At 36.2% G+C, this 14,139-nt stretch overlaps 1 protein-coding gene across 1 annotated transcript in view; it reads right to left on the bottom strand.

Annotated features, from left to right (window-relative positions):
• Positions 1–3,778: 3,778 nt before the first annotated feature.
• MAN1A1 (mannosidase alpha class 1A member 1) overlaps positions 3,779–14,139 on the bottom strand; it is a 118,137-nt gene continuing 107,776 nt past the window's right edge. Inside the window, exons 9-12 of the mRNA XM_053461322.1 lie at positions 12,084–12,303; positions 10,786–10,958; positions 5,552–5,667; positions 3,779–4,615 (exon numbers count right to left, since the gene is read on the bottom strand). Coding sequence (XP_053317297.1) covers positions 4,492–4,615; positions 5,552–5,667; positions 10,786–10,958; positions 12,084–12,303 — 633 coding nt within the window. The 3' untranslated portion in view covers positions 3,779–4,491. The remainder of the gene's footprint in view (positions 4,616–5,551; positions 5,668–10,785; positions 10,959–12,083; positions 12,304–14,139) is intronic.

The raw sequence follows: 14,139 nt of genomic DNA, 5'->3' as shown, positions 1-14,139 counted from the left end.
AACAGACATTCACAAACCCAATGCCTTGCAGCTACAAAAGTGTTTTCATTTATCCTATGGCTGTTTTATCTATCCAAGCAAAAGCTACTTTTAATTGGTTAGTCTTTTTTAATGTTTTACTCTGTAATATGCTATCGGATAATTATTTTATGCTGCTTAACCATTGAATTGTAATTAAAAGACACTGTCATTCGTCCTAGTCATCCTTTGTTCTCTAACCGGCTTTTTCCCTGTACTGCTATGAACTAGCCGAAGTGATATCCAGCTTTCTGTGTGAAAATCCTTTTGTGCAGCTGAACCACCACCAACTAATGGACGCTGTCCAAATTAACACTTGACAAAATACTTCATGTAGAATAAAAGACTTTATTCACAATATAATTTTACAAATATAATTCATATAAATTGTGCATTATCATCAATTACATATCCCTAAATTTTGAGATTTATATAAATGTGGAATGTAAAAAATAATTTCAAATGCATAGAAACAAATACATGGAATTACAAGAACTGATTGGTCAACAGAATAATATTTTTAACATAATGGCTATTTAGGTTTATTTCACATAATCTGTAAAATAATTTTTAAACAAAATATATATTTTTTTTTGAAGAACGGAATGCAAACCAACTATATATATATTTTTTATTTCATGTGCTCTGGAAAATATAATAGATTCCCTTTTACTGATCATACATCCTGAAACAAGCTTGTGTAACAGCAATAGTTTGCACATAAAAAGGTGTTTGTGCTCATCTGGAAAGGAAATGCTAATAACTATTAATCCAGTTGGCTACTCAAGGACCAATTCATTGCCCAGTGGTAATATAGTTAACGCATAGCAAGCTTACTGCTGATCATGATGGTAAATATCTGTACACATACTATGATGGAAAGAACACCTTCTATAGTGAATAACACCAACTTCATATCTGAATACAGCCGCTGTCAGTGCTAAGGATTGCAATATATTTCCAACAGATGAAAGTCATACATAGACAGTCCTCACTATAACATGGGATTCCTTTACAAGGAATATGAAATTATTTTCACCGTACAAATACATTATTTTACTGGGCTTATATTCCTGAGTGCAGGTCTGAATGGCAGTACAAGGTGTTTTAACAATAGCTGGCATATGCAGTACTATACAACATATTGTTATTTAACATGTACTGTCTTTTGTAGAACAGTTATACCCGGAGAATGTATAATACCTCATGATCCATATCCATAAAAATCATATTAAAGAAGCCTAGCTTTTGATCTCTTGGTGGATCCTACTCACAAAGCTCACTCCCTTCTCTACCCGTGCCACTAGGATACCTGGTCCTGCCTATCCAAGTTGTCTTCATCCCCTCTTGCCTCCCATATGGGGGAGGGGGGCGCATGGCAGGAGACACACATCCAGGTTGGCGTATCTTGGAAGTGATGTGATATGAACAGCCAACATAGGGGAGAGTCATATAAGGTGGAAATATCACGTCTTCCACAAAGACAACTAGGTATCAGGTCTAAAATGGCAGAATGATATATTCAGGAGACTTTGAGGATTGCTGTAACTATGGCAATGCAATATATTTATAAATGTATTCATTAATCTCTAACAATGCAACAATAAGAACTTGAACATCTTGTATTGTTTCTCCTATTTCTTACAAAAGTTGGCAGGCCTTTGAAGAGACAGTAACAATATGAATTGTTACTGTTTTTTGTTTTTTTTGCAACAAAAACATATTCGCTATTACAGCCCAAATTAAAACAAAACAAAACTTCCTGTAGTACATATGTATGCCCACAAAAATTCACTTATGCAAATTTAGACCAGAAAAAGCATTTGGAAATAATAGATATTAATCAACAGAGCATAAAACAACTACATGTAGCGCGCACATATTAGTATTTATTTTGAAGTTATCTAATAATATTTGCACTCACAATCTGTCTCTTCTGCTGAGAAAATGATGCATTACATAAAGCATCGTGTCTACTGCTCTTCCTGCTGCCTGCTTATAGAAAATGTGCAGAAATACTGGTCAAAAAAGCAAGCAGCGGGAAGAGGTTTGGATGACGCTGCAAAGACGTTCAATTACAAAGCAAAGAGAAATCTAGTAAACGATCCAAATAATAGAGCTTCAGTGGCATATTCTTTATAGAATGAATTTAACCACTAAACCAATCTGATTCTTATTACATGACCTATTACGGCACATTATCAAATTTCATCACTTTCTTTCTTGCACAAAACAATTTCTAGAATAAAGCTGGAAAAGTCAAAGTGATTGTCTACTATTATGATTATTAGAGGCCTGTTTCACGTTTAAAATTGCAAATATTCCAAAAATGAAACATCTGTGCCTTATAAACGCTGGAAACATTTCAGTGGGCACTAATGATTGAGCTGACCACAGACTATACCCAACATAAATCTTTTCCTAGGCAATTCACTAACAGGTGTTTGGGACTAACAACGTACTTCTCCATAAGAAAAGTTCTGGGGTCCTCATTTACCTTTAGACCCTTGCATTCCCCACAACAAAGCAGTGAGCTTTACTACATGTCGTATAACTTGAAGGAACATCAACTGGGTCATAATATCATTAAAGTACTGAAATAAAATGCTTTATTTTGCTGCAACTCATTGTTTAGTCAATCAACCTCGATAGATATATAAAAAAAAGGAAATCCTTCACATTTTAGAACTATATGATCCATTATGTAGAATCTTAACTTGTTGGCTAAATGTAAATAGGGATAAAATGAACACAACTCTTAAAATTTTAGTTGCTAGTGTGTTTTTAACACTGGCATACAATATTTATTTTTCGGGGAAAAGAATATTTACATTTATTTGAGCTAAGCGTGATATTTCTGTCTGTTTTGTTACTGTATAAAAGTTAAATATTTTTTTCCCTTGGCCTTATCAGATAAAAAAATGGGACATTTCTCCTGTAACCACCTTTTTTCAAGAAATAAAAAAAATTCTTATGATTTAAGGCAGGTATACAGAACACATATGTATGCACAGGTCATGTGTTAAGCCAGACTACATGGTTTAGTGGTTATCACAAACATCGGGGCCTATTAGTGGCATCTGAAAATGGAGTTTCCAAGTATCCATTGCAATTGAACATCTTTGATCCAAAATATAGTTGGTTAATAATCAATAAAAAGTTATATGTAAACATTGTGCTAGGAATACTCCTACCTTGGCTCCAGTGCTTGAGTCAGCCTGCAAATTAGGTATTAAATCTACATCACATGTATACTTGGCTCAGATTTTTGTAAGCATACAAGATTTGCTGTTACTGCAATAAAAATCCAGTGCGGTTACAGATATACTAGCCCTCAAGCGAGCATTATATCACATTAGCCGCTTGGATTCCTAGCCTAGCATTAAACTGCATTTTAACATAAGGAGATTTTTGCAAGTGGGACGGATAAATAGGACGGTAAAATGCTTATGATTTGTGATTAAGACATGGGCTACGTGAATAATCTAAACAAATATTGTTAAATGCTTAATATGTTTGGTAATACCCAAGGTTCTAATGCTTCATAGTAAATTGCCCAAAAGAAAACAGTACTAAAAGTTACATTAAAGTGATAGGTAGATGAAATCTCAATAATCTGAATGCAAGAAACCTTTGGGAAGCGGTCGTGTATAACTTGTACACCCAAAAAATATAGGATTCATTTAACTACTTGGATTGTCTGAAGATTGGAAAAAAATAGATCTTGAAACCAAAAAAAAAAAGAACTCTTTGCTTAACATAAGATGTTTTGCCATTTATTGATTAGTTAAAACCCCTGGAAAAAAAGAAAAAAAAAACACCCACAAAAAGTGTATATGGCCATTTAAGACAGAGTTATGCCTGCATGAAAATGAGTCATTTCTAGGTCACTTTCATTAAAAGATATGGTTTAGAACAATTATATCAAAGTTAAAGAAAAACCCGCATAAGAGGAAGATGTCACAGTTACACTATTTGTCTTAGATGACATTCAGACAAATCTGATTTACATACATCTGGAAAGAAAAAGAAAGAATTCTTTTACACTATTCAGTATGGCTTTTTGCAACATGGCAAAAGATTACAGCATAAAGCAGACAATCTCCTCACAGAGGAGAAAGGATCTTTGCAGTCAAATGAAAAGATAAAAAAGAGAGAAACTAACAGAAAACGCAGACTGGTCTACTCTATATGACAAGAGATTTGTTTAACAAAACCTTAACATCGTGTTTATGGGAAAAAAAAGGTGCTTCAAATTCACAGTCGTATATCAGGTCACAATGGAATGGCTCTAGAATCACCCAGAAATGTCTAGTAGTAAACATAACAGACTGCAAAACAGTTGGTGTACAACTTCAAAATCGGAATCAAACTGACACATGAAAGAGGGTGTTCTGTTCCGCAATCCTGGAAAATGGACCACTGGAGGAATGCAGTGAATTGACGTTATGACAGCAGTTCACATGTTGCAATCTATTTGGATTCTGCTATCGTTCTGTCACTTTTCTCAACTATGGGTAATGGATGTGCCTCTGTATTAAATACCCAATGTTCTACTGGAAGGAGGTCATCGTCTGAAAACAACAAATATAAATATCTGGGGGGGAAAAAGACAACAGCAAAGATTAATTATTGGAATGGAATTCAAAACACATCATTTTTGATTGAAAACAAAGTTATTAGTCAAATGTGAAAACTTCACTATTCTGAAGAATGTTAGGTGTATAGGAAAACACATTTCCTCCCTAGATTTTGGCATAAACCTAACCAATGCAAACATTTTCATACTGCAGTCATTCCAGCTTGTATAACAAAACTAAGAAAACCTTAGACTGCATTAAACTTTAATATCCTGGGGCTGTTGTCAATTTGCAGGCAGCCATGTAACTATGTGTTGAGTGCTCCCACACATTGTCTGCTGACTTGTCTTAACATAGGGTGTGGGGTGTTGGGGGAATGCCAACCTTGTCATGTAATAACAAGCCTGAGCTAATACCATAAGGTAATGTTCCCAGTGGCTCTGCCCATGGAGACTACTGGTGGGCAGGAGAGCATAAGAACTGGTATTGCAGGGAGTGCTCGGTGGATTGGGCACCTGGGCCTTGCAACCTAGTCATAGCTGTAGCCCATGCTGTTATGCCACCAGTGCATGGATATCAAACTTGAGTTCACTAAACCCAGGAACGATGTACTCTGAACAATGTTTCCACACAGTAGTGAGTGTACAGTTCATCAGAACATGTGGGAACAGCTATATATTTTTAGGTTATGCAAGTTAAACCAACAAAAATGACAATCCGTTCTTGTGCAATCTAATGACATGGCTGTATAGATTGGATGTGGGATTCAAATGAAAAGAAAAGCCTACGATGTAGATCTATACCTTCCCACTTCCCTACAGACATCTATGATGTTCTTCACATTAATTAAGCACAAAAGGGTTTCCAGGCACATTATGCGGAAATATCAACAGCATGTGCTTATCTGTGCCACTCGCTAGAATTAATTGCACTTGATTGCTGCCTGTGCTTACTTGAGTGTTTCCGCAAGAAAAAAACTTTGCTGCACATCATCATGATTTGGGTGGGCAGCATACACATCGCGGACACCAGAATATCCTCCTTCCACTCTGCAGTACTTTTCCAGTGCCTATGAATTACAAGAATAAAAAGAAAATATCAAGCTGCAGCACATGAATCTACTGTCAATGTTTCGATTAGCCTGCAAAATCCAATTACCTTTCACATTTCTGCCAATTGAAAGCACCTTGTTTCAAAAGAACATGGGCATGGTTTCAGTATACAATGACAGATAAGAGAAAAATTAAAATGAATGTGACTTCAGTCTGGCCAGTGAAACTAGTTTCTCAAGATTAAGGGACGTTTCATATGTACAGCTGTTACCCATTATGGCGTTCCAGCATTATTTAATTAAAACGCAAACATATTCTTCAAGCAGTAAATTTTGTTTCAGACATGTCGTGACTGATGCATAAAAGCCTTTAACGGGACACAGGGTCAAGACGTTACATTAACATACTTACAAAATCTATCAAACGACTTAATAAACATAATAGAGAACAGCTTCCATGCAGAAGAAGTTGAGGCTAATACAGTAAAGGAATTAAAAAAGGCATGGGATTGGCATTACATTATCCTGAATATAACTTGAAGACAAGACTAAGAGATGATTAAGGTCTTAGTCTCTACGTCAGTAAAATGGGCAGACTACATGTGCCAAATGGTTCTTATCTGCCATAGAAGTCTATGTTTCGAGGAATGACAAATCAGAAAGGATGTGTTTTATGACTTCATTGTTCTCAAACCTGAGAAAATATTATCTGACTGATATATATATATATATATATATATATATATATATATATAAAATATATATATATAAAATATATATATTTATAATTTATATTATATACGCAGCCACCTAAACCAATACTCAAAGCAAAAATACTTTGGACCTAAACATGATATAGAGTGGATGTACAACGTATACGTTTATGTATACATTTTCTACAGAACTGCAACCAAATACATAGTTCAGGGAAAATTCATTTTGGATTTAATTGCACTGTGTCTGCTTATGACCTTAAGCAGTATCCAAGTTAATTAGTGTAATGGAGGATAGTTTCTGTACAGATTCAGCAAATTTATACTTGTGTATCTTTTGATGAGAGCTTCCATAATTGTTTGCAGTTCTGTTTAGGCAATGGATTGATAGTTTTCACAACATAAACCCAATTTAAGGGACAGAATCCCTTTAATGATGGAAACTAAACCCGGGCAAGTACGGAGCTCAAGTGGACCCTGGCTGTGCATTTTGTATGGGCGCCACTGCATTTGAATGCATGCAAATCAGTGCTGGTTAGACTGGTTTAGTCTAATTTATTGCTTCCCCTGGCTACTGCTGCTGAAGCCAGTAAGCATTATGACACCTTTTGCACATGCTTCATGTAAATCCCATTCTTGGCAATAGGAGCTGCCATATGTAAGATTTATTTCAATGGTAGCATACTGATCATGTGCAAGAACTGTGCAAATGGATGTTTCCTGGTGGAGTATACCTGCGTAGGAGTTATAGGAGTCTTATTATTTTTATCTTTTATTTATATAGCGCCAACAATCTATGCAGTGCTTAATACAATACATATATTCAAGGGGTATGACAAGACACGAATTGACAGACTAAGACACATTAACACACATTAGGTGGAGAGAGCCCTGCTCCCAAGCTTACAATCTTGAGGCTTATTCAAGTAAAATGGAGCCAATACAGAATAGTTCCTGACATGCATTAAAAAGGTAAAAATAAAATTTGGAAGATGGCATGCACGCTTAATTACTGCACACTTTTTCAAAGATGATCAGAAAAGCTGTAAGCTAGAGCATATATAGGCACCAGGACTTTCACTGGGCTTTTTATAGAACACATTCATATTACAATATGAGAATTATGCAAATATACACTTAAATATTATCATGACACTGCCCTTGTTACAATCATTACCGAACGTCAAAAATACGGATTTTAGAGCAAGAACAAAGGCAGGGTATCTAAACAGATCGGCAGGACCCAGGGACTGAGATATAAAAAAAAGCACCTGTGAATGCTGCTGATTTTCTGCCTTTCCAATTACAAATGACATTAAATAAATCTAATTGGAATGTAACAGGGAATTGATTTCATAGCAATAAAGCTGAGTGTTCGAAGGTCTTGTCATTTGGCTGATAAAATGTGCGCACATAGAATGAGATGTTTCTATTTTCACTTTAGGCTTTAAAAAAAAAAAAAGTGAAAGAACAGAATAATGCAGATGCCAAAGAGGCATCTGGGTCAATCAATACGTCTAGAGAAAAGAATGGATATCAAGTAACACCTCTCTTCCCTGAGACATGAAGACAGCAGTCAGAACTAGTGGTATTGACATGATCTATGCAGCCAGAATCCTCCGATTCCTAGTCATCTAATTGACAGTTTACTCGGCTCTCAAAGCATCTTGACAATGTAACAGCACAAGGTTAAGAGCCACTCAACCTACAAAACAACTTAAGCATCCCTTGGATGCACAAAATTTGACTTTCCGTTGCAGGTGTTTTATTTCCCCCCCTAAGATGTACCGCCAATGTATTGAAGAGTACAATCACACTCAAAATGATCGAGAGGATTTTAACTGGATCTAGTTTGGACTGGGATTAGAAGCAGCTCTTCTTGGCAGGTTGATTGATTGAAATAACTCCCAAAGATCCCGGTGAGGTCCTTAAAAGGTATATATATATTTTTTATGCACCTACTTGAGAAGTGCAAGTTATTTCCTAGTTTGCTGGGGCTTTAGATGTTATGAATAAGTTAAGCATGCCGATGATGAAAACATTCTGTGTTTTCATCATTTTCTCGAATTCATCCGTTTCTCTACATTACCTTGGCAAATAAACTTTGGAGTATGATTATTGCACTTAAAAGTCAACCAAGATAGCTCAAGAAAAATATCTGCTTCTTGAATATACCAAATTATAATGCATGATAATAAGGGTCTTTTGCCAGTATTTTGCAATCCTGCTACATGATATCATCCTTATACTAGAATCATATCTCTTAATATATGGTAGAAAACACTAATACTTTAATATAGTAATTTGGTTTACATGTTATGTATATAAAATAAAAAAAGAGCATTTCTAAGATTGGTGAGCATGATTTAAATAGCTCTACCACATTAATACCGCTTGCATTATTTAAAGGTTCATTAAGAAAAGAACGTGAGTAGATAATTGTATACATCTAGAACAAGACAATTGATTTTCTTTAATCATGTGCTGCATTAGTGCCTCCAAACAAGCAGTTGACTATATATCAAATGCAATGCACAATGACAGGTTCATGTTTATCTCTGTGCTACTTATAACGGAGACTTTAATGCATTCACCAAATTGCTAGATCATCAGCACAATGGTGATTTCCAGCAGGGTAACAAAATCAAAGCCTGGAAACTGTTTCAACTGAAACACAACCCTGACGTTTCTATGTGACCCATATCAAGTCTCTCCTGTGCTCCTTATTTAAAGAACATAAATACATAAAAATCAATCACTAACACCACTCTGGCAATAGATTGTGGAGGGTGGCTGACATTCGCTCATACCTAGAGAAATATAGTGACAGGAGACGTGAGAGGCTTGGAGGCCCCCATATTGGGACAAGGTGTCCCCGGCCCTTAAGTAGATCTAGCCTGACAAGGCCCCTTAGACGGATGGTCTTGGGTGGTGATACTTTAAGTTATTTTTTTTTCAGAACATCTGCTTTCATGAGGCTAATGAATGCAGTCTTGGAGGGCTCCTAATTCTATTCACACTCTTTGGCAGTCAACATTACACTGCTCCCGAAGGAGGGGAAGGACCCCACCCTGCCCTCTAGCTATTGCCCAATCGCATTGCCCAACACTGAACTTAACATGACTAGAGCTTTAAATCTCATTCACATGGTGAATAGACCAGAAATAGTGATAAAAATATCCACCCTTTATACCACGGACAATTAACTATAATGATATCACTAATATCATAACGCTGCCGCCACCAAGACAATTTATAAATAGGTATAATGATTGCCAAATTCTCAGCTCATTCTGACATGGGAACAGGAATGTGCCCCTGTGTAGTATTCCTTTTGGAATGGAGATTATTCCCAAACAAATATTGATTATGAATTGATTATAAATGTGCACTGATATTTCTGCACATTTAACAGTCAGTGGCACAAACATAATACATATGAGCGAGTTTAAATTCTCAAATTCAAGCTGTTAATCTCAATATTACATTTCACTCTGTCTAGGGTTGAATATATGACACATAAGAGCCATTTTCTCCATCTAGTACTCTCATCATAAACCTTGAAGGCTCAACTTAATTCTTGAGTCTATTAACTTCAGAAGACCGTTATGCCTACTCCTGGCGCCCTTGAACAGCTACGTCCAAGGTTAAATATATACCTCATTATAATAAGAAACAGTGCTCCATTTTTTTATGCCAGAAAATCTTCAGTTATGCCATTCGTACTATCTTAAAAGTTTTGAAATAAAGTACACTCTGTAGAATAAAAAGGACTAGTTCATTTATTCAGCTTGGACAAAAAAAAAAAAAAAAAAAAAAAAATCACCGCAACAAATAAGTAAAAAAATTGTTCTAGAATATTTATTTGATGTTCTATTTGAAATCAAATCATTTTGGATGACATTAGTCAAGATTACTTTACTGCCTGTGAAGGAAATTTTGTCTATCCCACTGTTCTATTTTGGCACATATTTCAAGTACATTACTGCACCTTTAGCTAAAGTCTATTACTTTCATCACAATGTGACAGAATTACGGTTTAGTAATACAGCTGGGAACATGTACACACTTGCTGCATGGAATAACAGCTGGGATACGATTTGTGAATTATTAGGAAATGCTTGTACAAGAGGATTGCAGTACATCATTGTACATCATTAGTGGTGTTTTATTGGCTGTTCAACAATTATTTACACATTTGAGAGTGTAAGGAAAGTAAATTGAACTGGCAAAGCAATACAAAAAAACCTCACGTTATTGTTTTCAGAAACCTTACTTCTAAGTATGAAGAAGAAAAGTATATTTGTACTTTGAATGCTTACGGTGTCTTTAGATCTAACCAGCCAGGATTTGGAGGTACTGTCCTAATTTACAAAAACGAGCCACAAAAACCCATGACAATGCATGACAAGATATTGCTCACCTGAACGGCTTCCCAGCCCCACTGCCGGTACTTCGGATCATGTGTGAAACGCCACATGTACATGTAGGTTTCAATAACCTCTGGTCGGAGGATATAGTATTTTTCATTTTGTCTCGTAGCAATCGCTTCGACACCTCCATCAAACCTGAAAGCTTCTGGGCCCAATTTCATTGCTAAAAATTAATAAGTAAAAAGAACTTTAATATACATAAACAAATATATATATGTTAAAACTACCAACAAAAATGAATGTTCTGTAACCAGAAAGCCAGCCAACACAATTTGTTTTTTAATTGCAGAAACACATTCCTATCTGAAGGGGTTGTTGCTTAGAAACGCTTAGAACGTTGGAGAAATGTATTGGGATACCAGGGCTTAACCTACACTAAAACCTGCTTATGGGACTTGTTTTTGACTTGCTTGTCATATTAGCTTAATATAATCTCTTTAAATTATTTCCGACCAGGGTTTGGACATTGAAGAGCACTAGGAAAGCTGATTGTAAGATTATACTTAGTCATAAAAGTGTTCAGCAGAGTAGAAGAAGCAGCCCCTTGGAACAAAAGCAGTTATAGGGAAAGGCTCATGCTACTTCTCGAATATTTGCTGCATCTTTCCAGATGACATCCCTTTACAAGCCTCTGACATGACACAAGTTTTTGGAATAACCTCTACTAGCTGATATGCTACGCAAAACAATGTTATAAACGATAATGATTTCTCTAGTTTCTTCTAATCGCTGGTCTCCATGCTAGCAGTAAACTAACCTACTGGTGCCATGCAGCCCATCCAATGGCCACTGTAATGTCTCTACTCTTTCTTTACTCCCTCTTCTCTGGAACAAGAATGTACTTTATGGAGGGATGGATGGTTGCCAGGTGAAAGTTAGCCAGGGCTCCCTACATTTACCATACATACATACATACATACAAGTAAACGGCTACATTTTGTAGCCCACTCTGTTTTCTCAATTTCCCCTCGCATTCAAGAGTAAATTTGATAAAAAATAATTCCTCTCAAGCTGTTGGACTGTGAATGCTCATGGGAGATTCTGACTAGATTGCTTTAGATATTCTTCTTTTGCTAGGTCACATGAGATCAATCTTTCTCATTCAATGAACATCAAGTTAAAAGTATCTCTCTCTTAAACTGCATTTTTTTCCTGTGGACACCTCAGGCACAAATACTGACTAGTTCCATAACAACAACAACAACACATACATTTAAACCAGAAGTTCACAAAAAAGAGGAAACATGTAAGAAGATTTAAAGTTCCATTTGTAATTGAAACAGCTTACTTGTACGATCATAAGATTCATGGCAGGTGCGGGCAATCTCAGCCGCAAGCTCTATGTGATGGCCAGTTTTTTCTCCTGGTGCACCATCAGCGCCAAGTGCAAACATTCCGCCAGCAAAGCAAGTCAAATGCCCCATTTTATGCTCCAGTAGGCCCCCTTTCCATTCCGCAATGTATGTTAGGCCATTGCTAGATTTCCGGATTAAATGAGTCTCAATGGCCTGCAGGAAACAAACACATACGTTATTAATACAAAATATTATTCTGTAATTGGAAATAAGAAAGGCAGCAGAACCATTAATCTTATGTACACAACCCATGTTGTATTAATCACATAATGGCCAATGTTGTCTGGCCTGTATATCAAGAAATGATCATTGATAGTGGAGTGAAACTGGCTTTTCTACAGTACCTTGCAAAGTTCAGGTTATCTATGTTTAGAACTCAAAAATGAGTTTCAACAATTTATAAAGTAATTTTAATGATGGTAACGATTGCTGCTTTCTAAGAATCCAGCAACTTCACATTTACCAAGCTAATAACGTCTGATTCATTTACTCCTCCAACAGCAGTTCAGCATTTTAATTTAAGTTTTTGGAGCACATTGTTTTTAAGCTATATGATAAAAAATGATTACTAAGACGTATATTTCCAGTACCACTGTGTAAGAAATGGCAAGACATTAATCAGGCTAAATGCATGCAAACAAGGTGTTATGGTTTGCGAGTGCAGGATTATTATCTGGAACAAATGTACTAACTAGCACAAAGCTACCAATTGATCATCACATAAAAACGTTTCTTGCAAAATATAGCAGCAAGCCAATTTGACAAATGAAGTCATCAAACCTAGTATTACAATGAAATATTAATATTTTGCATATGAAAACGTCCTGCACAATATGTCAAAACAGATAATTGATGTCTCCCAAGGTTTTTGTTTCGTGATTAATATGTGCTGTGTGATCATGGATTTTAGAGTAAAGCCTAATGCACAACTATCGTTATAGCCAAATTTATTGCCAGAAATGATGACTGTTTAATGAGCACGTACACCGTGTGCAAGGAGAAGATAGACGCGTATTACCTTGCAGAGGAACACTAGTAATTTATCTTTTGTGTGTAGAACGTATTCGCTTCCCAAAGATGGGGGTGTTTGAGCAGAAATAACAGTCTCTCTCTAACAGATGAGTGCACGTTCAGCAGCATGCATGAATGATACACAGGCCTGCTTAGTTTTAAACCAATCACACACTCAATTAGGCAACAAAACCAATAGCTTTGCTCTCTACCCTGTCTTTCGTGCAAAACGTTTTTTAATTGTTTTAGAAAAGGAAACATCGGTCAATACAGATAAAGTCTATTTTTTTTTTCTTACAGAAAAATATGCCTTAGGGAGAAGCTAAAGAAAAAAAATAAAGTCCTGTAGTTTTACATCCTAGATAATAAAGTCCGTGGTACCACAGAAGTGGCGGACACGAAAATAATTCCTACTTGCCAAAAATCTCTTTTGGTGGAAGTTCACCTAAGGGCAAAACAGCAGCGCTTTCAGGGCGACGTCACTTGAAGCACTGCCATTTTGGCGGAATTTCAAGCCAGGTTATGTCCGGCCCCCCAATCGGGTGTGAGGATGTCACCAAAAGTGCTGCCACTTTGCCCTACGCTGAATTTTTGCTAAAACTTTCAGCATCAGGAGGATCGAGGGAGAGGATGTCACTAGAAGCGCTGCCGTTTTGGCAAATGCTCGCACCAGGTTATTTAGTTAAATTGACTCAAAGATATAAGGGCAAAATGCCAGTAAAATTGCATTTAGGGCATCACACTGGGTATCAATCATATTCAACAGTGTATTTTACTTTGAAGGAAAGTGGGCATTTTGCTGTTAATTTGGCTTTAAAAATCGGCTCTTCTGTTCGAAATAAAATGCAATGATTTTGCATTACTGATTTAGTTACCAAAGTCTGTCTTAATATGAAGATGATCACCACACACTTTAGTTTGTAGGCAACAGTGATTCGGTCTTTGGACATAAGAATTAAATTGTTAGAATTATCGGCG

This window comes from Spea bombifrons, chromosome 3, assembly GCF_027358695.1.
Source record: "Spea bombifrons isolate aSpeBom1 chromosome 3, aSpeBom1.2.pri, whole genome shotgun sequence".
Lineage (NCBI taxonomy): Eukaryota > Metazoa > Chordata > Amphibia > Anura > Pelobatidae > Spea > Spea bombifrons.
The sequence above is the reverse complement of the archived record's forward strand: the minus strand, read 5'-3'. Positions and strand labels throughout refer to the sequence as shown.